This window comes from Tiliqua scincoides, chromosome 1 (assembly GCF_035046505.1).
Source record: "Tiliqua scincoides isolate rTilSci1 chromosome 1, rTilSci1.hap2, whole genome shotgun sequence".
Classification (NCBI taxonomy): domain Eukaryota; kingdom Metazoa; phylum Chordata; class Lepidosauria; order Squamata; family Scincidae; genus Tiliqua; species Tiliqua scincoides.
The window spans coordinates 63,164,638-63,191,971 of record NC_089821.1 but is presented as its reverse complement, the minus strand read 5'-3'; the positions used below and the strand labels follow the sequence as shown (position 1 = coordinate 63,191,971).

Genomic DNA, 27,334 nt, shown 5'->3' with positions numbered 1-27,334 from the left:
ACCCAGGCAAGTTAAACCTGTGAGCGTTAAGCAACAGAGTTATGCACCTGTGAGAGTTAAGAAACAGAGTGAGGTGGCCAGAGCATAAAATCTTTCCCTCCCTCCAGCAAGCTTAGAAACCAGCTACACAACTTTTAAACAAAACTAGCTTTTTAAATTGGAAAAGTCTTAATTACAAAACCACTTGTGAAACTCAAAGGTCAACAAGGGTTGAGGCTAAGCAAGAGTGTTGCATAGAGTGTCACATATATTACTATTTGTTTTCAGGCCTAAGTTGCTACTCTGTGCTTAGTACAATGATTTCTTGGCTCTCCGGGACCAAATTAATTCCCACAAAGCCTAGTAAAACTGAGTAACATAAGAAGTTGAGTTCAGGCATACTCACCACCCACTGTTTACGCTGCACAACAAAGTAGAAGATATACCACTGAAGATAGAAAGGCACCAGGGCCGGTGGTCCAACTAGATTTTTAAAAAACATACACAGTAGGTAAATAAATGGTCATATCAGAAACTGGAAGGTCACTGCTGCAATCCTAGAAGCTCCATGTGTCTTATCATGTTTAATATATATTGCTGCATACCTATAAGAAATATCTCCTCTCTACAAAGAATAGGGTGACACAGCCAACACAAGGGCAGTGTTGCACAAAATCTTGAGCAAGATGGCTTTTCCACGTGCAGGTAGGTGACCTCTTATCTGAACATCTGAAATCTGGACTATTCCGAAATCCAGAGATTTTTGTCCAAGACTTGTTTACTAGAAGGTCTTGTGTTCATTCCCACATAGAGTGCAGATATAGGCTTTAAGTCCTATTCTCTGCTCTGTGGTGTATACCTACATAAACATTGTTGAAAAATGTCAAAGAGGCCAGGTGACACCCTTTTAGGTAACAGTGAAAAGAGCAAGCATTTCTCATTATGTTTATGCAATTATTCCGAAATGAAGACAAATCTGAAATCCAAATGCCTTCCCATCCCAAGCAGTCCAGATAAGGGATAATTGGCCTGTACTACTGCCATCACTTCTGGTGATCAATGAATCAAAAGATTGTCAGGTCTGCTTCTCAGAGTTTGAAAAGGAATGTTCATCCAATTTTTCAAAACATCTTTGTCCTGTACATTGCAATCCACTTTCAGGTGGACACTGAACTATTATTTCATTGCTCTAGGCATCACAGGCTAAAGCTGAGAAAAAACAGCTTATTAACTTTACAGCCTTAGTCCCCCCCCCTTCCTCAAAGCTTTGGTGGGGGGCAAAGCAGGACAAAGTTTGCTTACTGCATGGCATGGGAGAGAGAAAGTGTGTCCCCATGTTGCTGAGCAATGCTCACTTTCTTTCAGTAAATATGAGTATTGCCAATTGCCTGGCAACATGGCAGCAACTCTCTCTTCCCATGCCACAGCCTTGCAGCACGATGAAGAGAGTGATCAAGGCATCATATGCTGCCTAGGCAACTCGCAAAGCTCTCCAGAAGATGGGTGAACAGACCCATGTTGGAGACAAAATTGATCACAATGGCTGTGAACAGAAAGAACTCAAAGGTAGGTATATTGGTGAATTTTAGGGATAATTTCACATACTACAAAATGCCAATTTCACAATGAGAATTTTTATGGCAGTATTTTGACTTAGCTTCAGTTAACATTGGTTCAACTGTGGTGAGTAGAAATCACTTATAGGCAACTGGGCATACCAAAAGGCTGTAAAAGCAAAGCAGTTGGTTTTGTTTTCAAGCCATTCACATTCCACAAGTGACTAACCTAGATATGTATGCACACGCAAAAGGGAAAAAAATCTTTAAGCTAGTAACTTTTGTGGATTTGAGATAAAATCCCAGTGTTATTGTGGAAAGAAAAAGCTACTCACGAATGAAGAAGTATTTGTGCTGGTGGTTGTAAGGCATGAACTTCTTTTTCTTTACACCAAGCTGTGGGGTGGGGGGAGGGACACAGTAAATCAATAGGGTTGCGATCAACCAGGTATCTTTGTGCAAACCCACGTGTCCCTTTCCTTGGAAATATATCCACAAGCCTCCTGCCATTCTGTGTCATGAAATGACTATTGTAATTTTCTACACTATGATCTTCCAAATCTCTTTTCTACCCCAATATTTCAAAAGCAGCGGGTTTGCACAATTGTCCACAGCTTGTGACATACAGGTCATTGCAAATGAAAAGAAAGGTCACCATAGCATTTTATGCTGCTTTGTTCATTTTGTTCTGCTTCTGCACCTGCTCCATCTGAAAATTTCCATTCTACTTTTGATGAACAGCAAACCAACAAGGTCCCCTTAAAATATGATACAAAAGGCTCTAAGCCAGCAGGGGGCAGCAGAGTCAAACAAGTACAATATTTTTCAGGCGCACTAAACAGCAGGTTAAAGAAGCACAAGAATTCCACAAGAATTTAAGATCACCAACTTGTGACTTTGACATTTGCCAATGCCTAATACACCAAAATCTGGAAGAAACCTGACCAGGTCTCAAGTGGCACAGAAAATATTAACAGACATATTCACAGCACAATCCTACTGTTGGTCTTCACCACTGTAGCGACTGCTGCTCTGGCCTAGAGTGTTGCAAAAGTTCTCTAAAACATGTTTGTGACTACTCTAGTGCATGCAGCACTGACGGAAAGGCCTGCGCCAACCCTGCATCCCCACCAACTGCAAAATACTCCACCAAGTGGCAGAAGGGCAGGGTGGTAGAAGGGCCGAATGGAGGCGGGGAGGGGTGATAAAGGTCCGGGGGGGGGGGAATCAGGCCTCCACCATATCCTATCCTCCCTCCAAGCCTGAACACCCTGCACAGGGCTGCTCAGACTTCCATCAGCAATTTAGCTGGCATAGACCTAAGCAGCCCCATTGGGCAGGCTGGAGCATTACTCAGGGTAAGGGGAAAAACATCCCTTTACCCCAAGGAGAGCTCCAGCCTGCTCCTAACCTGTGCTGGATACCGCAAAGGCCACTCTGCCCAGCTGTGCTGGTACAGGTTAAATTGGGCTGCCCATGAGCATTCATACTACTTTACATCACCAGGAGGCACAAGAATATTATTCATAAAAACACTTGGTTGTCCCTTCATTTAGAATGAACTGTGGTTTGAATTTTTTCTTTTTTTAAGTACAACAATCATGAGTTTGACTAATGGGCAAGAAGAAAAATTTTCACCCAGTGTCTATAAGAGAAAACTAATTGTTAAATGAAATCCAGTGAAGCCCTGGAGTCACTGCATGACCTTGCACAAAACAAGAGAGACAATTCCCAGTGATTCAACCACCTTAACTGTGTGCTAGAACTGAGCAGCAGAGGAACAATTTGGCTGCCTCCCTCTTCCCCAGAGGAGGACAGATTCGGCAATCGGCTGTATTGGAATCGTGGCACTATAACTTTTGAGCAAGTGATTGAAGCTGTTCAGGCCATCTCCATGTTCAATGAACAGTTGCTGTTTGGTACACAGATGCACGTGAAGATGGATGAATGAACCTTACCAAACAGAGACTGCTTCCCTCCAGAGCGGCCCCAGCAGCTTCCTCATGGACTTTGGGGCATTGGTATGGGGCTGGGACCAGGAGGGATCCCTACTGATGCAAACCACTTGGACAAGGGCCTGGGGATAGGCAACTTGGAACCTGGAGGAATGGGTATAAAAGGCTTGGGCTTTAGGATGAACAAAATTAATTAATTAATTAACAGTATTTATATACCGCTTTTCAACTAAAAGTTCACAAAGCGGTTTACAGAGAAAAATCAAATAACTAAATGGCATTCCCATCCCATTTCTTGAGGAGTCTCTTTGAAACCGCCAACTGCACAGCCCATTTTATTCATCCTGCTAAATGGGAGGAATGGAAGGCCCTTTCCATGGTGTGGAGAGCTTGGGCCATTACCCTCCTAGAATGGGGTTTGGCAGGATGAATAAAATGGGCTGTGCAGTTGGCGGTGGGTTTGAAAGAGACTCCCCAAGAAATGGGATGGGAATGCCTCATAGTTTTGGGGATGCCCTAGAGAGGGGAACAGATGGAGGTGGAGGAGCCAGCATGCCTGCAATTAATAGGATGGTTTCTTAACTGCCGGACCACTGGGATTGATAGGCTGCCCTCTGGGATGGGGCATGACATAGACCAAATGGGCACCAAAATGGATAGGACGGGATTGGACTGTATGGGAGCTTCAGCAACCAGTATGGAGAAGATATGGCAGACCAAGGGGTGGATGGCCCAAGAAAGAAACCAACTGATCAAGGGGACCACTGTGACACCAAGTGGTGGAGCGTATTGGAATCGAGGAAGATCTGGTGAGGAGGTAGAATGTGGTGTCTGCAGTGGCCCCTTTAAGGGTAAGGCCTGGGCATCCAGCAGAGTGTGCTGCACAGCTGCCCTCAGGCATAAAAGCACCTGATGAAGGGAGAGTTTGGTGTGGGTAGCAGGAGGAGGAGGAAAAGCTTGAAGACAGACTGGAGACATTGGTGAATGGACTTTGCAGACTGCTGGAGTTTGGTGTGTGGCTGCTGTGCCCAAGACCTGCTGAGGACCAAGGGTCTGCTGTAGTGGCGGGAGGCTGCTGGCAGGAGAGAGGACCTCTGCAGGTTGAACAGGCGAGCTACCCTGGAGGTAGGGTCCAGCAGGACTGCAGGGCAGAACCAGGGTCATTTGTTGGGGGAAAGAAGGGGAGCTAATTTGCTTAAAGTGGGCATAATTCTCCAGGCAGAGCTTGGCCTTGGAATCTGGCAAAACATCAGCCAATGACTCAGGAACAGACAGCCCATGTCTGGGCACAGACTACAAGGGTGAGTAGAGTGCCACAATGCTGAGCTAAATTATATGAGCCTCAGGTTCATGGGATACAATCTAGAACCCTTCTCTCCAACATGCTAGTTTTACCAGAGCATGAAGCATTTAAAAAAGTGGAGGGATTCTTTCTCCCACCTGCACCTAAAATGGTAAAGCAGCAGTTATGATTACACTTTTCACTTACATAGCACTTTCAGTGTGCAAAGCTTCACATCCATTATCCAGATGCTGCCCTTACAACAATTCTGTATGATAAGGAAGTACCATCCTCATCTGCTAGTAGGAGCCAAGTCTCTGAGGACATGGCTTGGCTAAGGCCACCTAGTGCACTCATAGTGCAATCCTATGCATGACAATTTAGAAGTAAATTCCATTGAGTTAATTGGGGATTACTCCCAGCTAAACATGTGTAGGATTGCCATGGCAAAGGTGAGAGTTGAACCAGGGAATTCCTGATTCACAGTTAGGTTTTTTAGTCACTATACCACACCAGCTCTCAGATATGTTACATGCAGCTGCTGATCAAACACTTCAAGCATGGTGTTGTGATACTCCTCTCTGTCTAGCAGACTGCCTAAGAGTGGTTACAGCATGCTCCTCATTGGCCCTTGTACTTCCTAACTAATCCCTGTACATCCCAACTAATCCCTGCAGTCTGGTACTCTGTTCTGGCAGATGCTAGCAGCATCCCTGCATGTTAAATGCAGACTCAACTGCTCCACCTGCTGTTCAGGACAAATCCTACAACCCTGATGGCACTTTATTTCCACCTCCACTTGGAAGTGAAAGAGTATGCAGAGCTAGTGGCATCACTAGGGTTTGCGTCACCAGGTATGGGAGGCTAGCATGTCACCTCCATGCAGTCGGCGGGCAACACTCCAGGTGGTGGGCGTGGTGATCTACCATCGCCCTGACCCCACTGGTTTTTAGGCTGCACCTTTTGATAGAATAAAGATATTTCAACGCAATTTGTTTCATTGCATTCTACATGAAATTACACATTGATTGATATATAACATGATGTTATTATTTTTACAAACTGTAATTTTAGTCACTAGTGGAGTCACCTCCCCCAGGGTGTCAACTTAACAACACCTTATTGGAGCAGTTCTCAAACGTTTAGCAGAGACCCACTTTTTAGAATGACAATCTTTTAAGAATGACAGGATCCATCATAAAGCAAATTAAAATAAATAATTATAAATAAATTAAAGTAAAACAAGTAATTAAATAAGGAGAAGCCAGCTCTGTTCCACCAAGTGAATTTTCTCTGTAGCCTGCCTGCAATAACACCACCCCCCCAAAAAAAATCAGTAAGATTTTCACCCCTACCCAAGTACCCAGTTCAATTTAAGTTCTTATATTTCAAGCATATTACTATCAGGACCCACCTGGCTTTACAAGTCTGAGAGCCCAATCCTATGCCTGTTGACTCAGAAGTAAGTTCAATTATTGTCAGTGGAGCTTACTCCCAGGAAAGTGTGGATAGAATTGAAAGGCTTAAACAGAAAAAAATTCACCTTACCCTGTCAAGCCTGTTTCATTCTTTTTATGCGGGGGGGGGGGGCTGCCTTCTGGAGCTTTTGTTGAGCTCCAGTTGCATCAAATCAGAACCATTCTGGTGGCCTCACATTTCTCTTTGCCTGACCTGCCCAGGAGCCAAGGCACGTTTGCTTACTCACAAGTAAACACGACCATGTGGCTTAGTTTCACTTTCCATAAGGCTCAATACATTTGCCAGCTTGGAGGGAGGGACCTCCTCAGGTGTTTTTGGGGGGCTACATTCATTGGATCAGGACCATTCTGGTGTTGTTGGATTCCCCTCAGCCTGCCCTTTCCAACGAACTAAGGTAAGTTCGCCTACTCATGACTAGATGCGCGATATGGCTCCATTTCACTTTCCATTGTGCTGCATGCATTCACTCCAGTTTTTTTATTGCATTCTGCTGGAAATTCCACATCCAACATACAATATGAATTCCACATATAATATGATGGGGTTATTCCTAACCACCGCAATTTTAGCACGTCACCCCCCCTTGCGCATCACCTGGTGCAGCCCGCACCACCTGCACCCCCTAGCGACGCCACTGTGCAGAGCTTTCCCACGCTTTTTGCACAGTTTCTCAGGGATCCCAGATCTCTGTTTGTCAGCCATTCCAATCACCCTCCACTGAACACTCCTGCCTTCCCTTGCTTGCCTGCCTCAGCAGGAGCTTGCACTATCTTGTGATGTCTTATCATTAGTAGGAATGTGGAGGACCCACCTCAGACGAAGCCCCAAAAGATTTGTTAAAAAGACAAATGTAGGTGCAGGAACAAAAGGAGGATAAAGAAAGGGGCCTTGGACACTAAAAGTATAGCATATTGTTACCTTTGATTGGAGTGTGAGGGTGTGTGCACAAACACATTTCTAGTTGCCGTTAGCTAAAGCTGCAAATGTAGCCTATCCAAACTGATCTTTAGGATATCTTCTGCTTTGTGTTTTGCTTATGTATTTGTATAAATCAAATACCACAAGGGAAATATGCACCCTGATCCCATATATGGAAGAAAGTTCCATTTATTCAACTGATATTTCTTCCTATGAAATACATATTGCAGTTTAAACATGCTACCCCTGCTAATTGGGTAAGAGGCACTTTTCAAGTGGGTGCTCCTTTTTTTTAGCAGGGGGAGAGTAACTGGCCCACCTTTCCCCAGCACTGTCTGTTCTAGTGGCTGTCTGCTGGTATTCATTTGCAACTTTTTAGATTGTGAGCCCTTTTGGGACAGGGAGCCATTTAGTTATTTGATTTTTCTCTGTAAACCGCTTTGTGAACTTTAAGTTGAAAAGCGGTATATAAATACTGTTAATAATAATAATAATAACAACATGGTAGTTCTGCCCTTGAAACTCTTCACTCCTGGGGAAAGAGGGAATGTATTAACAATATCCACTGTTATTTTGTAACTCCTTGTTAAGAAAATAAGGTAGGCATTAGTGGCCAACATGGCAAACTTTATTATTAAGTTTCCTTCTTTGGCAAGTTTGATGGATTAAAGGAATGCCTGAGACAAAGCAGCCCTTTGGAAAGAATGCCATACCTTGAACTAGTTGAAGCAATATGGGCTGAAAGGACTTCTGTGCACAGATTTGCATGAATTTTTCTGTATATAACATAGCAACAAAAGAACTGAACCTTTTAGAAGAAAAAAAAATCTTATAGGGGGTTTGGTCAGATGCAGATAAAAGAAAAGGATGAGTAAGCTATTTAAGCAGTAGTGACTAAAGGCCCAATCCTATCCAATTTTTCCAGTGCCAGTGTAGCCCTGCCAATGGGGCGTGCACTACATCCTGGGGTGGTAGGGTAGTCACAGAAACCTCCTCAAGATATGGAAACATTTGTTCCCTTACCTCAAGGTTACATGGCGGCTGCACAGGTGCTGCAAATTGAATAGGATTGGGCCCTAAAATTATAATCCTATTCACACCTAAATTTGCCTGTTAGAACTGTAACCAGATGACAGATCAATAGATTTGTGTTCTTAGTTATAGCCATTTTTAGTCTGTACCTGCACCTATTGTTAGTCTGTATCTAGGTACAGTTATTCACATATCCCAGTCAGTGTAAGTACAAGCTGTGTACAATGTACACAGGTGGCTGATAGGATAAAAAGTAAACTCAGATACATGGAACTGTGCACCCAAGTACTGACAGCTGCACCAGTGTACAGACATTCTGTCCTTGAATGTGACCAACCTACACATGAAAGTTAATGAACTCTAGGCCAAAATAGACACAGGCTGCAATCCTCTGCATGCTTTCCTGGGTAGTAAGCCCCACTGAATAAAATGGAACATACTTCTTAGTAAACATGCATAGGATTGTGCTGACAATGAAGGAGACCCACAATCAGATGGCCTAACTTTTAAGAAGTTACTTTAAAGCAACTATGGGGTTGGAGCAGTGGTAGGGTGGAGTGTTGAGCATCCCCCTTGAAGTTATTAGCCTCACTGTGTCAAAAATACAATAGAGATATCCACATTTTAATTGACATTATTATTAACTTATATAGCAATACTAAGGTAGAAAATGCTTCACAGTCCTCATCTACTTTGTTCTTATAGCAAAAAGTCTTCTTGTAAAGAAACCCCAATTATTCTCATTTTACAGATAAGGCACTTACAACCCAATCCTATGCATGTCTACTCAGAAGTAAGTCCCATTAGATTCAATGGGGCTTATTCCCAGGAAAGTGTGGATAGGATTGGGCTGTAAATCTGAGCAAGAAGGAACCTTGGTAGAGGGCTCTGTGCGAATTCATGGAGATAAAATTTGAATGCTGGTCTCAACAGTTTAACGACTGTGTCACATTGGCTCAGTGCAAATAAACAGCAAGAGTGATTCTGTTATTTATGCAGCTGGGTTCTGCCTAGTTTATGTAAGTACTCTAGAGCCAGCCCTAACTCTTTAGGCATTTATTTATTTAAAATTTTCTACCCCACCTTTCCCATGGCGAAGGTGGTAGATGGAACAGTACAGTTCTTTATACCACTGTCAGCCCAATTCTAACTAAATCCCCACACCAGCAATGCAGCAACACCAACCCAGGCTATATTGCATCCTGTAAGGGAATTTCAGCTGTTGGAGGTCTCCTCATTTAAGGGAACATTTGCCTCCTTGTCCTGGGGTAAGCCTCAGCAACCACTATGGGTCAACTCAGACTTGCACCAGCAATATTAAGTTGATCAGGCTGAGGAAAGGGTGTTAGCAGGGATGTGCCCAAGTCACTAAGATCAAGGCTTGAGTCACAAGTCACCGACCCCACAACTCAACTTGCGAGTCATAGTGCATGCCCATTGCAACTTGACTTGAAAAAATTTCAAGTCCTTTGAGCTGTGAGTCTGAGATATTTCAATTCCTGAGATGTGATTTCTTGAGCACAGTAAAAAGGAAGGTGGTGGTGGAGTGTGTAAGTATGCAAGAACACTCAGGTTGCAATTCTATCTACACTTACCAGGGAGTAAGTCCCATTGACTATAGTGGGACTTAGTTCTGAGGAGACATGCATAGGATTGGGCTCACACACTAAAAAGATAGGGATTTCAGTCATTTCAAGTCTAGATTCTTTATGTGAGTCACTGGCCCCAAGTCACGAGTCAAGTGATCAGTGATGTCCATGACTCGAGTCAACTCAAATTATCAAAAACAGCTGCTTAGAACATGTCAAGTTGAATTCCCATCCTTGGGTGTTAGGATACAGCACACACTGGCATACCCACCCACCTCCCAGGCCCGATCCACCCACCCCATCCCTTCCCCATTCTACCCCCTCCCTACCCCTGCAACGGACTTACCTGGAGAGTGTCCTGATGGCCACCAGCACGCACAGGAAGGCTCCAGCTTTCCTACTGGTGTGCCAGCTCTCTGTTTTACTGTGCTTTTAGAAAGCACTTTACAAAGTACTTTACAGTTCTTTTGCGACAGTGCTCACCAGTGGAACATGAGTTCTGCCAGTGCAGGCCCTGCATAGAACTGGGTTGTGTATCAACTGCAGAATGCATGTCAGGGATGACATGATTGAAAGCACCCCCACATGGAAGTCTCCCAGCCTGCACAAAGCTACTCTCTCAGGGAGTCTCTAGCTTAAGGTAGTTTCTCGCTTTATTTCTCCCTGGTGTTTGCTTTTCACATACAGAGAGATTTTAAGTAATACTTTCAAAACAGGTGATCTCCCACATGCATTTTGGAGATGGAACAGTATGTGGAGGACTGTACCACACATGCACCTGGCTGAAAATATGAACTGGAAGTGATCTGTACTTCCATGAGAACTAGAACTTCAGAATTTTTTTAAAAACTTTTACAGCCGAAATAAACAACTGTTTATATTCACATTTTATCTCACTACAGAGTAGGCCATGAAACAATTGAGAAGTATATTTGGAATGGGTTCAGTTTAAAATAGTCAATGCCATTTTACTCCTCAAAGATCATGATTTAGGTCAACACAAATCATTAAGAGCAGTCCTGACATTATTTTATTTCAAACATAGACCAAAAAGCCACCATTCAGTAAAATGACAAATTCAGCACCCAATCCTATCCAATTTTCCAGTGCCAATGGGGCATCCACTGCATCCTATGGTGGGAAAGCAGTCCCAGAGGCCTCCTTATTTGTTCCCTTACGTTGGGGTTTCATTGCGGCTGCACCAGTGCTGGAAATTGGATAGGATTGGCCCGTCAGTCAGCAAAGCTTTTCAAATACAATAATTCATACAGAAATTACTGAATCATAATGCATTATTTAAATAAATAAAATTCATAAAATGTCAGTCAAACTACAATAAAATCCAATTAGGATTAAACAATATTAGCCAATGGTTTTCCAAAAATCTCTTCTGCTTCAAATTCAAAGGTCTCTTTCCCAACAGAAAAAAAAACCCACATGTTTATTTTGAGTAAATATGCCAAGGATGAAACCATAAACCTTATTTCAAAATTGCCAGCTGCCAAAACAACATGAGGCCAGTTCAAGCACATGATCAAAATTTTATTTAAAAAAATTTATGGTCACCTTGCCTGTGGGACACCTATAAAATAATCTTATAATCTTAATCTCATTCTCTCAATTTATTTCTAGTAAGATATCACATCCACAATCCTTTTTTATGGTACCAAGGGGCATAGGGATGCCAATCTGGTTCAAATCCCATTTCCCATTCTGCCCCCAAAGTTTTACAAGACTCACCTCCACAGAAAGCTTCTTCCCCAGTGCAAATAGCAAAGGATGCATATTGAGATCCGGGTCCTTGCGGAAACAGTTCGGTTTGGCATGGTGCTGGAAATGCCAATGATTCCACCAGCTGGCTGGTGCACCCTATAGAAAGTAACAGACAAGAAGAGGATCTCAAATTCTGCTGTACACTGAGGACCCAGCAATGTCTCAGTCTGGGAGGGGCTCCATGATTTATTCATCCTACAAACTGCCAAGGAGCAATTCCAGTATTGCTACTCACCTTCAGATGTCCAATCACAAATTTATGAACCCAGTGGTTCCACCTGGACTTGCCAAAGACAGAGAGGTGCCCCAGATCATGTTGCAGCCAACCAGCTTGGGCCTGGAAAACATTATTCATACAGGGGCTAATAATAACATGGAATTACAGTATTAGCAAAAACAAACACCAATGGGTCCGTGCTCCAAGAAGGTTACAGCATGAATCTTGACAATGGGGAGAAAACAGAGGAAAAAGAGGAATGTCAGAGGCCAAGGTTACAAGGGATGAATATGACCCAGTGCTCTACATATGGATAGAGGTCTTTGAAAAGGGTGTTTTACTCAGAAATAAGTTCATTGTTGTTCAGTAAGACCTAATCCTGCCTTACTCACCAGAAACAAACACTCCTATTTATGGAGTCTTTGCTAGGTTGGATGAGGTCAAAAGGCTTCATACAGAAGGGGACTTTTGAGGAGGAATTTGAAAGAAGAGACAAAGGTGCCATCATCATATTGGGAAGGACTTCCAGGCAGAAGGAGAGTGTCAGAGAAACAACTGTTTAAGAGAGTTGGAAACATGTGGGCAGTTGAGGGACAGAATAGCTATGTGCGGAATTGTCAGTGGCATACCCAGAGGAGGGACAGGGGTGCACATGCCCCGGGTGCTGCACTGGGGGGATGGCACTGTAACCCACCCCAGGGTTCGACAGGAACCACGCTGACAGTGGCTGCAGGAGTGCAGCCACGATCAATGCAGTTCCACACCGCTCTGAGGGCTGAGCCCCCTCCTGGGGAGGAGAGGGGGTGGACTTCCTATCAGCTGGGAACCTGGCCAAGAGTTGGCTGCGCTCCTGCAGCTACTCTTGGCATAGTTCCTGACCACATCTGGGGACCACCCTCTCCTCCCCTTTAAAGAAAAAGGAGGGGAGAGAACGGCCCTCAGAGCGGCTGGAAGTGGCGCACACCTCCTCCGAAATCAGATGAGGCATGCACCGCTTCTCAGGCTCCATCAGAGTACTTTGGACCATTGGAAGCTTCTGCCCAGTGGCCCCAAAGCACTCCAATGGAGCCTTTCAAAGTGGCACAAAAGGCTCCGTCGGAGTCTGGACTGTCCCCTTTCTTTCAAAGGGGGAATTGAAGAGGCAGCCGCATGGAAGCAATTGTGATGATGATGACTTCCGGATCAGGAGCGGGGGTGGGGGGTGGCAAAGGCAGAGGTGGCCCTGGGTGGTGGAAAGCCCAGGACTGCCTCTGGGGATTGTATTAGAAAATAAAAGCAGAGAGAGAGAGAGAGTGGGAGCAAAGCAATAGAGATATGAGAGTCCCCTATATAGAAGCCTAGAGACACCATCTCCTCTTGTGCAGCCTACGTACCTTGGAACACTGCAACTACCTGCATTGCATCATCATTCAGTATCATACCCCATGTTATCAGGAAATTACCTGAACAGTGCCAAGCATCAATCCAGAGACAAGAAAAGGCACCAAGGATGACCCAAAGTACCAGATGTTGAGCCAAGCTGCTACATCCAGCAACAAAATGTGAATGAGGTACATGAAGAAAAAGAGATGGTTGGGATTCAGAAGTCCCATCTTCTCAACAGTTACACGGAGCTTACGGAAATCCTCTATGAGCAGTTTCTATTAAGGAGATAAAGTATAAAAGTTAGAGATAGCATAGTTGATTCAATTCTGTTTTTCCGCCACCAGAATTCATCCTAACCCTGTGCTTCTCAAACTCCCAGGGAGTTTGAGGACCGCAGTATGTCCTTGCAGGGGAGGGGGGAGGCAGCGGGGGCGGGGGGAAAGGCAGTGACTCAATCCCCAGAATCGCATTGCTAAGGGGGCTGCAGAGACTGGCATTTACTCACCAGTCCCTACAGCAGCCTGTTGGGGGTGCGGGGAGCCCTACACAAACATCTGCAGGGCTCCCCACAGCTTAAAAAGTGAAAGTGCAGCAATTGCGCTCCACTTCCAGTTTTGCAGAGGTGTAGAGCGATCACTGTGCTTTCACTTTTTAAGCTGTGGGGAGCCCTGCAGATGCTCGCGCAGGGCTCCCCACACCATAGATAGGCTCCCACAGAGACTGATGAGTAAATGCCAATCTCTGCAGCCCCCTTAGCAATGCGATCCTGGGAATCACATTGCTGCCTCCTCCCTGCCCCCACCCCTTAAGGGGGCAGAGGCCAGGGCCCTCTGACTGGGGCACTGCGACACCCCTGCGACACCCCGGTTTGAAAAGCGTTGTCCTAACCTGATAAAGGGATTGCACCATTATCAGATGAAGGGGAGACAAGGAAAACTGTCAGAATCCTGACATTCTCACCATCTGCTTTAAAAGACACTGGGGCATTTTTAAAAATGCTTTTAAAATGTTACTGAAGTACAGATAAGCACATGTGAGCTCTTGCATAAGTTATTTACTTATTATATGGGAACATGCATTCATCAGTTGCTGGAATCCTTTTTGATCCCAATGTTTGCATGTTGAAAAATAGCTCTTGAACCCTCCCAACTCAATTTCCTGTTTCAGATTGACTACCCAGATACCTTCACATTGTCTTGGCCTGTGATTTGCTATACCATCAGCAAAGATCCTTTCTCAAGCTCACTCTTAGGGGAAACTCACATTTTTGCTGGGCTCAGAGCTGGGTTGATCTGCTGCAAGCTCTCCAATTAGCAGTGACTTCATGTACTTTCTTACAAGAGCCTTTTCCAGATGGAATGCTGTGAAGGGATCCTGAAAAGCCACAGAAGAATAAGGTGAGTCAGCATTTTCAGAGGCAGGACCTGTGACCATCCCTAGGCCAATGGGTAAAATTCAGTTATTCAGTGTAGCTTGCTGGCCCCACTCTTAGTTAGTAGCGTAGCTAAGGGGGTGCAGGGCGTAGCAAGTGCATCGGGCTACAGGGTGGGGGGCTACAACACGTGGGCTACAAATTGTAGCCCGTGTGTTGTAGCCCCCCCCCCCCCGGTAGCCCAATGCCTGTGCTCACCGATCATGCTGCTGCTGGCACACAGAAGAGAGAGGAGTTTATGGGGGCGACACCGTCAACTCCTGTGCTCCTCACTGCTGCACTGGTCTGCAGGCACACAGCAGGCAGCATGGAAGAGTCAGCCCCGCAGCTGCGATGGTAGCTGCAGCAGCTGGGGATGGCGTGTGCAGCAAGCAGTTCCATCTCTGCTGCCGGCTGGGGAGGAGGGAGAACAGTTTAGCCCATCACCGCACACACAGGAGAGAGGAGAGACTAAACTGTTGCCCCCTGCCCCTTCCCCCAGTTGGCAGCAGAGATGGAACTGCCACATATGCCTCCCCAGCCTCTACCGCTGCCGCCACCATCTCAGCTGCCAGGACTGTGTGCTGCTGCTTGTCACAATCCCAGTGCTGTGTGTGTGCTTCACTAGCGCTGGGGCTGGTGACTGAGACTGGGCTGCAGGCACAGTGCAGCGGAGGAGCAACAAGAAGCAGTCCCACACCACACACCCCTCTCTCCTGCAGCCGAACCTGAGTCTCTCCTCCCTGCAGTGCACAGCAAGGGGCTCACAGTTCGGCTGCAGGAGAGAGGGGCACACAGCGCTGGACTGTTTCTTGTTGCTCCTCCGCTCCGCCATGCCTGCAGCCTAGTCTCAGTCGCCAGCCCCAGCACTAGCAAAGCACACACACAGCTCTGGGACCGAAAAAAGCAGCAGCAGCAGCAGCACACAAACCTGGGGGGGGGGGAGCAACAGCTTAGCCCCTTGCTCTGCACCTGCAAGGAGCTGCAATTCTAGTCACATGTTCCTGGGAGTAAGCCCCATTGACTGTAATGGGACTTACTTCTGAGTAGGCAGGCATGGTATTGGGTTTTTAAGCTCTCTCCCTCCCCACTTCTCATACAGGCACCTAAGGCTGCAATCCTATCCACGCTTTCCTGGGAGTAAGCCCCACTGACTATAATGGGACTTACTACTGAGTAGACACATAGGAGTGGGTTTGGCTGGCTGTGATGGGTTGCCTGCGCCCACACAGGAATCTGAAGAGGAGAGCAGCAAGGCAAGAGGTGCCAGATGAGCATGTGGCGCCCAAAGCAGGTCTGGCCTGGCCTCATAGTAGCCATCAACATCTCATCATTTCTTCATAATTCATTAATCCCTATTCTAGTCCAGTTTCTTAAGGTAAGCTGCTGGTTGGTATGATCATCTCTGCGCCTCTCAAACTATATATACACATTTTCCAGGAAGTAAGCCTCATTGATCACAATGGAACTCACTTCTGAGTAGAATAGGCTCTAAATTAGATCTGCCTTTTAGATTTGTGGTCACTTACAGAAGTAAGGCTGAAATCCTATCCACATTTACCTGGGAGTAAGTTCCATTGAATATAATGGGACTTACTTCTGAGTAGACATGCATATCCAACTTTCCCACTCCAATATAGCCACAATTCAGCCCCGTGGTAATTTAATTTAGGGCGCAATCCTAACCCTTTATGTCAGTGCTTTCCAGCACTGGCATAGCGGTGCCAATGGGATGTGTGCTGCATCCTGCAGTTGGATGTCACTCACAGATGCCTCCGCAAAGTAAGGGAATGTTTGTTCCCTTACCTCAGAGCTGCATTGCCCTTATGTCAGTGCTGGAAAGGATTAGGGTTAGGACTGTGCCCTTAATTAATTAAATTTGATGTCATTGGGGTGGGGGGCTACACAATTTTCTTTCAATTTGCACCGGGCAGCAACTTGGTTACCTACGCCACTGTTCTTAGCTTCACCCAAATAAATCTTCTAATCCAAAATGGACATTATACTTATTACTTTAATCTTTAAAAATTATATACCACTGTTCAATACTGCAGTAGCTCTGACAGATAGGCAAATGTGGTAAGGGACTTGGGGGCAGGCCTACCAGAGCTCTCTCAGCAATGCCACTCCCTGCTCTGCCCTCAACTAGAACTTGTGAGGAATGGAAATATTCCTCCACCAGAATACCTCCATTTCTGGAGCATCCTGGTTGAGAGTGGAGCAGGGACTGGCAGTGCCAAGGAGCCAGGGAAAGTAACGAAACCTACCGCTGAGCCCCCTATACACTTAATCTTCCAGAGGTCCTCAGCACTATATGGAGAGAGGCACAGCTGAGGGTAAGGGTTCAACAGACTTCTGCACACATCAGAAAGCAGGCAGTGTGCTCAATCCTATCCAATTTTACAGTACCAATGCAACCAAAATGCAGTCCTGAGACAAGGGAACAAATATTCCCTTACCTTGAGGAGGCCTCCATGACTGCCCCCATGACGGGATGCAGTGCATGCTCCGTTGATACGGCTGCATCAGTGCTAGAAAGTTGGATAGGATTGGGCCCAGTGTCTGTTATTTCTGAATCCTACAGTATACAGAGGTTCGCTAAATGGAGGGTTCACTGTAGTTATTCCTTTTGACCACTAGGAGCTGCTGTGGAGATATTAGATCTGCCTGTCCGTCTCTGAAGGTTAATAGCATGAGGCAGCAACAATACTGAGGAAACAGGGATTCTACAGAAATATACATACATGATACATAATAGAAAAGTATTACTACCTGCACCAATTCTAGTGTACTTACATGCCCTTTTGAAGCAAAGCAAAAACTTGTGAACTGACAAGGTTGTCCCCTGAATGTTTCCATTTCACTGAAGACCAGAGAGATGGGTGCAAAAAAGTTGGCTTTGTAGCAGATGTCTATGCCCATGGAAAAGGAGGAACTGGCTAACAGCCCACATTGGGGCCTTTAAAAGTGACCAGAGGGACAACTCTCTAAAGCAGGGTTGTCCAAAGTTTTTGGCAGGAGGGCCACATCATCTCTCTGACACTGTGTCAGGGGCCGGGGGGGGGGTTTAATTTACATTTAAAATTTGAATAAATTTACATAAGTTTACATAAATGAATATATTAAAGATGAACTTATATGAATGAATGAAGGTCTTGCAATAGCTCAAGGCTTATAAAAGGCCTTGCACAAAGCAAGGCTGGCCTTTCCTTTGCTGCCACTACTGCATTACAGACATGAAACAGCAAGCAGTGGAGGAAGCCCTCATCCTACAGCTCACACGAGAGGTCAAACAGTCACCCTCAGTCTGAGAGCAGTTGCGCTGGGCCAGTGCGGGCTCCAACAAATCTCCAGAGGGCCAGAGGCTCATTGGAGACTGGGGACTCCCTGAGGGCCGCATGTGGCCCCAGGGCCAGGGTTTGGGCACCCCTGCTCTAAAGGTAGAAGGGCCTGTGAGAAAAGCCATCCCTGGATGTGTACACCTCTATGGACAAACGGGGAGTGAAGAATTAACCATGTACTTTGGATAAACAAATATCTGTTCACAGCTGCCGCAAAAATGCAGGTGTTGGGTACCCATCAAGTTTTTTTGAGCTTCATCATAGGAAGGCATTTGAACACTGCACTGGTGCTTGTCACATATGCACAGCAACTACAGAAGAGACTGGGGAGGCTCAAGAGTGCTTGTGAATACAGTTAGTCTGTTTCATACTCCCCACTTCTCTAACTTTCCAGTCTTCAGTTGTGGGCTTTCAGAGGGTGCTCTCCCTTTAACTGGTTGCCAGCCAAGAAACTGTTTAGAAATGCAGCCCATATTGCTGCTTCCAGCTCAACACAATGTGCTGGGAGAGAGAGAGAGAGAGAGAGAGAGAGATTACATCCTCTGTGTTCAAGCTTATCTGAATAGGGAGGCTGGGGGGAGGGAGAGAGGAAGTGGTATTTTCCAGTCTGTTTTCTTATTGGAAGGAGGGAAAGGGGCGGTTCAGATGCAGAGCTGTAGATGGTGGTACCACACATTTCAGCCAATCACCACAATGGTGGCTGTAAAATCTGGCAATCCTATCTGAAAGTGAGGGAAAGTGTCTGAGCTGGGGCTTGCAAAGCACCTTCCCAGAATCACAATACTTAGTAAGGCTGCAGGATGCAAATGAGGCACTGCTGGCTTTCTTTAATGCAAGACAGGCTGCTCATTAGATTTGCCCTTTTCAAAAAAAACCAAAAAAAAAAACAACCATAGGAATTACTCCACCTCTTGCCTTAGCAGAGCTGGATTTCAGCTTCATTTCCAAGTAAGCTTTCAAGAATGCCACTAAATCCAGTCTGCAGCACACGGCTCTGTGAGTGGCTTATTAAGTTCATCTCAGCACAATGGGTGCTGTCAGACATGTTTTTGTGTCTGGATTGTTCACAATGACCCAATCAAAGGACCCATTCATCACAAGACCCAGTGTCATCCAGGATGCCACCACTATCCTTTCTAAAAACTCCAACATGGTTACATGCCCAATTCTCATATGCCATTATGATTACTGGTTCAGACAACAGGCTCACCATAAGCATAGGAATATGGCAGTTCCATAAAAAAAAGCCAGCCACATAAACAGGCTCTGTTATTTGAGCTACTGGAGCCTGGCAAAGAGAAGCTTGGACTCAGACATGAGTTCAAGTCCCCTGACCGAAGTGACTCAAGACTCAGATTCAAATTTGAACGATGGGTGCAATGGGCTTCTGGTGACATTGGGATCTCAACCCAGGTTCAATTTTCTAGCTTCAAGCAAGTCTATCTTGCTCTGGTTCTCCAAGGTAAAATGAAAAGAATCATCACCATCTTTACAAGTGGATATACGAGGAGAAGATGTTTCCTGATTTATGAGTTAGATTTGCAAACATTGTACAAGAATGTAACAAAACTCCCAACAGCCATCTTTTTCTAATAAAGAGAAACGCCATTTCATGGTGGCGGGGCTTGCTTCCCCACCTGCTGCTTCTCCATTTCAAGTCGAAAAGGGCTTTCTGAACCATCTGAAGTGGAGAATCAGGAAAAAAGGCTAAACACCCCCTTCACGCCCACACAAAAGGTTAATTCCAGCTCCAGCCACTTCTCAGTTCCAAAACAGCCCTTTTCTGAAGCAGTTTTTCTCCTTAAAATGGCTATCAGAAAGTTATGGCATACAGGTGCATGTAACATTTAGTAAGGTTCTTCACATAGGATCCTTCTGAATGAATTTCGCTGGGAAAAGTATGTATAAGAAATGGACTTGCTTTGTTGTCAGCATGAGGACCCCTTATTTCCTTGTGTTGTTGTCTATAAAAAATACAGAGCAGCTCTTGGAGACAGTAAACTCCAGGCTCTATTTCTCATTCCACAATGTTTGTCATTAATAAAGATGTGTCATGAAGTCACAGTGGATGATCAGAGCAGAAATTCTGCTTTCGTTAATCCCATTTTGCCTAAATGGATTCCTTAACATCAGACTTTCTGAACTTCAGTGGGATTCCATTGATATCCATTGTAAAATCCATAGGGTGCAATTCTAATGTGGCCTTGGGCCAGTGCAAGTCCCTTGCACTGGCCCGGGGATTGTCGCAAATGTGTCATAAGGCACGTTTGCACTGGCTTAAGAATCAGGAAGGCCAGCACAAGCATGTGTGCCGGCCTCCCCACATTGACACAGACTCCAGGCCTGGTAAATTTTCAGCGGCCTTTCCAGGCTGGTGCAGGGGTTGGGGAGGCATGGTGAGGAGGTAGGGAGAAGGCATTTCAGGATGGGGGTAGGGTGGGTGGTCCCATGGCAGATGGGTGGGGAGCGAGAGGCGGGGCCAAGATTTGGCACTTATGCCAGATCCTAGTCCCGTTCTTGGGCAGCACTGGACAGCTCTGGGCTGACTGGATTTGTGCTACCTCTTTAGGTGACGCAGATCCAAGTAGCCTTATTGGGGCTACTGCAGCACAACACAGAGTAAGTGGTATCCAGCCAGCACCAAACTTGCACTAGATACAGCAAAGGCACACTGCTCTACCTGTTCAAGTGCAAGTTAGGATTGCACTGCTAGTGACTTAGGAAGTTTGTGGGTTCATCTAGTTCACAGTTGTCTACACTATCAGGGTCTATTCAGGATTTCAGAAGGAATGTACCCTACCTGGAGATGCCAAGGAATGAACCTAGGATGTTCTTCATGCAAAGCTTATGCTTTGCCATTGAGCTTCAAGACATCAAGACTGCACACACAGATTTTAAAAAAGGAAATCTTTCCCCTTAGATCAGAGTTTGTCCCCTGCTATACCAGTTTGCATTGTCCATCTATTGAAAGTAAATGGTGGTGATATCATCACCAGTTGTTTCCAGATTCAGATACAACACGACAAACACCAGTAAGAGGCTCAAGGTAGACAGAAGGGCTTTTTCAAGCATGTGAAAAGTGCACACTGGAGCTCTGTCTGCCTAACCAAGCTTCCTACTGCTGCTTGTTGCATTGTGTTGCTGGTCTCGCTGCCAGGCGGCTGGGGGTCCCGCAAATACCACCTGACATCAACTTTAGTACCACTGGTGGTACAAATATCACTGGTTGAGAAACACTGCCTTAGACTGAGCTTAGTGCTAGCAGCCCCCCGAAAGCTCAGTATCTTGCAAAAGAACTCCACCATGAATGAGGCCCAACTATGCAAAGTTCCTGCGAATGAGGAGGGTGAACATTCATCTAAGAGTAAAAATCACTGCTACAATTACTGCAACCAAAATGCTGAATCAGCCTCACCACAACAGCACTCTCACTCTTTACCATAACAGGTAATCTACCCACATACAACTGTTGTGAACATTAGTGTTCAGTCAACAGGATAATGCATATTGGTGAGAACATGAAAGAAGTGGCATACATAGTAACCAAAATTATCCACAAGGAAACTGGGCCTGAGGCAACAAAGTTTCGTTAAGGTTAGCATTCATCCCAACCAGTCCTGAAGATTTTCTTGCTTCTTATTACAGGTATTTTATACATTCATTTAAAACAGGGGTCTCAAAACCCAGACCCAGGGGCCAGATGCAGCCCGCAGAGAGCCTCTATCCGGCCCACGGCCAGCCTCTGATCCCCTGAGAGCCTCTGGCCCAGTTGACCAAACACAACCAGAGTTGTGCTTGTGGGGTGGGGGAATAGGGATCCATTTAAGTGTGTGCTTTATTTCTTGGGCTGTGTTGGTGCATGGAGAAATTCTGGACATTTGAGCCCATTCATTCATTCATTCATTCATTCATTCATTCATTCATTTCAGTCATCCATCTAAGTTCCATCTCTAATGTATTTATTTAAATATTTTATTTAATTTTTTTTCCAGCCCTCAACACTGTGCCAGATATTTGATGCGGCCCTTCAGCTGAAAAGTTTAGAGACCCCTGATTTAAAGGCATCCTTGAATACTCTCAACACTACTTCACTTTGTTGGCATTTAGCTGTCACAATCACAAAATTACATGCGTTTGCAGAACAGCTGCAGTTGAAGTGTGGAGACACGAGTGTGCGCAGGGGACCTAAACGGCCACTTTGTGTGTGCACTACTATTCATAGGACTTATCGTGGTGGTATTGCTATTAAGAGATTCATTTATTTTGAATGACTACTGTTCTTATTCTTGTTCCAGCATCTGTTTCCGTAGCTTTTCTGTACAGGGGCCATTAAAATATGCAACCCCAGCACCTGTAGCTTGAAGTGGTACAATCCAGGAGCCCTGAGAATCTGTTTACAATGAAATGTAACCCTTGAGAGATTATTTTAGACCAGTGGTCCTCCTTTTCACTAGGATTCACTTTTTAAAAAGGAAATCTGACGGTACCCACTGAAAGTGATGTCATTAACCTGGAAATGATGCCAGAAGTGATCAACAGGGCTGGCTCCTGCCATGTCTTATCCCCCTTCCTGGGTCAGATTTCCCAACATGCTGCTCAGATGTCTAACAGCTATTTTGCATCAGAGGGTTCCCTGGGACTCCCCACACCCCCTGCACCCAGACCCAGACAGCAGGTGAGGTGCATTTTTAAAAAGCTCCCTCTTACCCTGTAGCGGCACAATCCTGAGGATCATGTCTCTGACTTCCCCCTGCCCCCAGTTTGAGAACCACTGGCCTATGGAGTATCCCCCATAGAAGTATCTGGTTCCGCCTACCATCATAGTATACAGTGTGCGCTCCATCAGCAGTGCTGTGTGCTATGGGTTGGCAGGGGATAGGATTGAGCCCAGAGTTAAACAAACTTTGAAACATAATTTTAAAATCTTTGTTTTGATTCAGACCTACGGTGATAGCGTCAAGTCTCTATAAATTCTAATGCATCTGATTCTCATTTGAAAATGTTCTTTTGATATAGGTTCTCAAGAGTCTAAGGGCCCAATCCAGATCTTCGCGTGATGCTGCAGATCAGCTCACTGCTGATGTGCACTGTAGCTAGCCCAGCATGAGCTTGCGCTGGGCCAGCTCCAGTGCTGGGCCCACAGTCCGCCACCTAGCACTCCGTGCTAAGCACCAGGTGGCAGAGAGGAAAGACAGGATGGGGGAGGCAGGGAAGAGGCGTTCCAGGGCAGGTGGAGGGTGGGGGAAGGCATGGTGGGAGGAGGGAGCAAGGGGGAGGGGCGAGACCAGCAGAGCTCAGCTCTGCCTGATCCAGAACCCCATACTGGGCTGCACAGCCCGACGCAGGACTCCTTGATTCTGCACCGGCTAAAGAGCCACCACAGAATTGAGTAACTCCATTGTGGTGCTACTTCCGGTGGCTGCCTGGCATGCTTAAGATGCCACCGCAGCCATTTTGGCACCGTGGCAGCCACGTATGCTGGGCAGCTCAGCATTGGGCTGCCTAGCAGGCCTGTGGGAGGAACATGAAGCATCTGAAACATGAAGCATCTGGAATACCAGGAGGAGACAGGATCCTGAGATAGCCTGGAGACACATGGCTAGCCTGAATATCCTTCTCCCCTACTTTTCACCCACTATCTAAAAATGATCTGGGAAGATCCACTGTTTGTTGCATTTCCTGTGTGTGATTTTAGGAGGGACATGAGGTTTTTTTTTTCATATTCTGCTTCCTAATGCCACACTGAATGAAAGGCAAGCTTCATGCCCATAACTAAGTAGATAGGTTTGTTTGTTTTTTTAATTTGGGAAGGGATGGTTGTTGGAGGAAAGAGGTAGAATAAATTTAGAAAGGGGTCATGCTAAAAAAAAGGAAAAGCTATGAACCATAAGTAGTACATTAGTTGACCCTATTCACTCTGCTTGTCCTCCAAGGTCCAAGGATGACTTATAGTCCATTATGTATACAGTATAAGGACAGCCATGTTGGATCCAACCTCCTTTTCCAAAAGTAGCCAGCTAACTGCTTTCAGTGTGTAGAACTTCATTATTGTCACAAAGGGGTTTTTGTTGCTTCTTACATGGCTGAGCAGAGGAACCATCATAGCAGGGCTATACAGACATGGTGACAAACAGAAGCTGCCCACTCTCCTAAATGAGAACAATAGAAATTAATGACCTAGCACCAAAACTAAAAATCTAATGGCAAAATGATGGAGGTGGTCCAATATGACCTCTTTTCTCTGTTTCATACACAATAGTTATAATAGTTCCCTCTTACTGAAATGCACCCCTTCCATCTTTCTTTTACTTCTCCCTTGATCACTCATTGTACCACATCTTCCTGAGGAATCTTTCATTCTCACTCTCCTACATAAAGAAGGCTAGTTCAGGATAGAGAAAGCAGAACCACTACCAACCATTCCAGAAACAGCTTATCACAGCAGATCTTTCACGCTCTTTGGAACCCTTCCAGGTTCCAGATTTCACCCCCTTTGGAACCCTTCCAGGTTCCAGATTTCACCCCCTTTGGAACCCTTCCAGGTTCCAAAGGCCCCACTCCATTATTGAACTGCAATATTGAAGGTTCAGCGATATTGAAGGTTCAGCAGTTCAAAAGGCTTCTGCAATGTGAGAAGCCTCACTGTGCATGTGCAGAGGCCTCACTCACAGCAAGTGCACAGATAAACTACATTGGAAAAGTTTTCAGAGCTCCAACAGAACTGTTACAAATTCTGCTAAGTCTCTGGTCCATCCTGGCACATCTTTAATTTATTGTGGTGATTAGCCAACAATGAGCCTCTAGAATCTGTGTAACCATCTCTGATCAAGGAAAAAAGATGTCTCCTTTTCTATACTTTCTCCTTTCCAATACATCAGCAGGTCTGCACAAATACTTATATCACTCACCACACAGCAGCCTTCTGTCTTGCTCATTTCATCTTCTGATATTCTGAAATATTTTAGGTATTTTTATTACTTCAGCTCAGTGGTTCTCAGAACTGTGGGTCTGGGTCTCACCAGTCAGTCATGACTCAATTTTGGATGGTATGTGAAACTGACAGGGCAGATTAGCCCATGGTCATCAAGGGTTAAACAAGCTGCTGGGGGGGGGGAGCACTGCTGCCCAAGCACCATTATAGCCACATCCCTTGGCATTAATAAATCAGGCAGCAGCCTAGGGGCCTCTAAAAAGTTCAAGAACCACAGCTTCAGCTATTAGGAAAGTAATACCTACAAAACTTTAACTTGAAATACTGCATAGTAGGACCCAATGTGTGACATAATTCTGTTTCTTCACACATGCAGAGTGCCTTTTCTCTTACCACTCAGTAGCACAGCCAGTCCCTGCACACCTAAAGTACCAGACTTAGGACTTCCTGGCTTAGACACTGAGAGGAATTTTATCAGAGAGTACAATGTTTCATTTGGGGCCCTTCCTCTTCCCTTCTCCCTTCAAATGCGGATTCGGCTTCAAGGCCCCCTTTTAGACCCAGGGCCCTCAGACCCCTGCGACCCCCCCCCATGCCCTGCTTCCTGGTCAGATAGTGTGAATTCCCCCAGCACCTCTTCAGAAATCAACCCCCAACGCCTCCCTTACCCTGCAGCTCAGCACAGTGAGAGTCCAATTCTATGCCTGTCTACTCAGAAGTAAGCCCCATTATAGTCAATGGAGCTTACTCTCTGGTAAGTGGGGATAGGACTGCAGCCTAAGACAGCCAGTCCTCTACCTTCAGCAGCAGCCCCTTCAGTGAGTCTAATGCAGGGGTACCCAAACCCCGGCCCTGGGGCCACATGCGGCGCTTGAGGCCTCTCAATACTGCCCTCAGGGAGCCCCCAGTCTCCAATTAGCCTCTGGCCCTCCAGAGATTTGTTGGAGCCTGCACTGACCCGATGCAAGTGAGGGCAACTGTTTGACCTCTTGCATGAGCTGTGGGATGAGGGCTTCCTCCACTGCTTGCTGTTTCACGTCTGTGATGCAGTAGCGGCAGCAAAGGAAAGGCCAGCCTCGCTTTATCCAAGGCGTTTTTATAGGCCTTGAGCTATTGCAAGACCTTCATTCATTCATATAAGTTCATCTTTAATATATTCATTTATGTAAACTTATGTAAATTTATTCAAATTTTAAATGTAAATTAATTCTTTTTTTCTCCAGCCCCTGACAGTGTCAGAGAGATGATGTGGACCTCCTGCCATGGACACCCCTGGTCTAAAGCATTCCATGGATTACAAGCAGGAAAAGGAAGCGACCCAGGCCCGTGTGGGTCAAAGGAACCTGACAATGCATCTGATTTCTGCAGTCCTCCGAACTGGGAAGTTGCGTGGCTCTCGTTGAACGTGCGTCGGGGCTCCTCGAGAGTAAAAATGTTCAGGATCGCGGCGGTGCAGGGATGGGGAGGCACCCAGGCCTGGAAAGGACTCAGGACTGAACATCCACCTTCCACCCCCACGTGCGCCGATGCTCCTCTATCCCGCCATCTCTCCTGCAAGCAGGCTTCGCGCGAGCTCACCGAGGAGAGCCCCGAGACGCCTCCCCGCGCCCCGTCCGCCTCCCCGCTCACCGTGGCATCCTGCCCCGCGTAGTGGCTGATCACGCGGGAGCCCCCCGGGTGCCTCTTGTGAAACTGGCTGATGTCGTAGACCTTCCTGTCGATCACCAGCCACCGCTCCGGCGCCCTTCCCGCGCGGAGCTTGATCTCGTCCCAGGTGAGGAGCCGCGGAGGGGCCGAGGGCGCCGCAGGGAGCTGCGTCTCCGGCATCGCTCTGGCGGCTGTCACCGGCCTGCAGGGACCTCCGGCCAGCCGAGCACCTTCCTGCCCATTCAACACCACTGTCCCACCAGACTGAGCGCCCTGCAGGCAGCGCAGGCAGCCGGGGCCGCGCCCCTCGTCGCTTCATTGGCCGGCTCGTGCCGCCAGCCCTGCCCCTCGAGAGGGGATTGGGCGGCTCTTCCAGAGAAGAAAGGCTCGCCAGCGTTCGGCAGAACCCTCCGCACAGTGGGTGAGGCTCCGTGCGCCCGGCCGTGCCCCGGTCGGCTTCGCAGGGCGCAGCCCCGCCGGCTCCCGCACTGCTGGCGGGCGTGTCTCTCTCACGGGCACAAGCTGGTGGGCCTGTGCCAGGCAGCCGCATCTGCCCGGGCGTGCTTGCCAGCCACTGGGTGGTTCTGCACGCCCGCCCTGCTTCCAGGTGATGGTGCTTGGGAATGCCCCTGTGGAGGAACTCGCCCCCCACCGCCCTTCCTTGCTGTGGGTTCACCAGAATCAGTAACCTCTTGCCCGGGACACGCGGTCCATAAAATGTCATTTCACAGGGACTGAAGAAGCAGCATAAGTGTTTTATTTAAGAAATTTATATCCCATTTCTTTCCAAGCCCAATTCAAGGTTTGGGTGATGAACTTTCAAGTCCTATGCGGCATAGGACCAGGGTACCTCAGGGAC

The 27,334-nt window shown here is 46.4% G+C and overlaps 1 protein-coding gene across 1 annotated transcript in view; it reads right to left on the bottom strand.

Annotated features, from left to right (window-relative positions):
- Nucleotides 1-26,739, bottom strand: part of LOC136636244 (acyl-CoA (8-3)-desaturase-like) — a 33,956-nt gene extending 7,217 nt beyond the window's left edge. The window contains exons 1-7 of the mRNA XM_066611206.1: nucleotides 26,458-26,739; nucleotides 14,409-14,519; nucleotides 13,223-13,420; nucleotides 11,799-11,900; nucleotides 11,531-11,659; nucleotides 1,871-1,931; nucleotides 386-462 (exon numbers count right to left, since the gene is read on the bottom strand). Of these exons, the coding sequence (XP_066467303.1) occupies nucleotides 386-462; nucleotides 1,871-1,931; nucleotides 11,531-11,659; nucleotides 11,799-11,900; nucleotides 13,223-13,420; nucleotides 14,409-14,519; nucleotides 26,458-26,655 (876 nt within the window). The 5' untranslated portion in view covers nucleotides 26,656-26,739. The remainder of the gene's footprint in view (nucleotides 1-385; nucleotides 463-1,870; nucleotides 1,932-11,530; nucleotides 11,660-11,798; nucleotides 11,901-13,222; nucleotides 13,421-14,408; nucleotides 14,520-26,457) is intronic.
- Nucleotides 26,740-27,334: the final 595 nt, after the last annotated feature.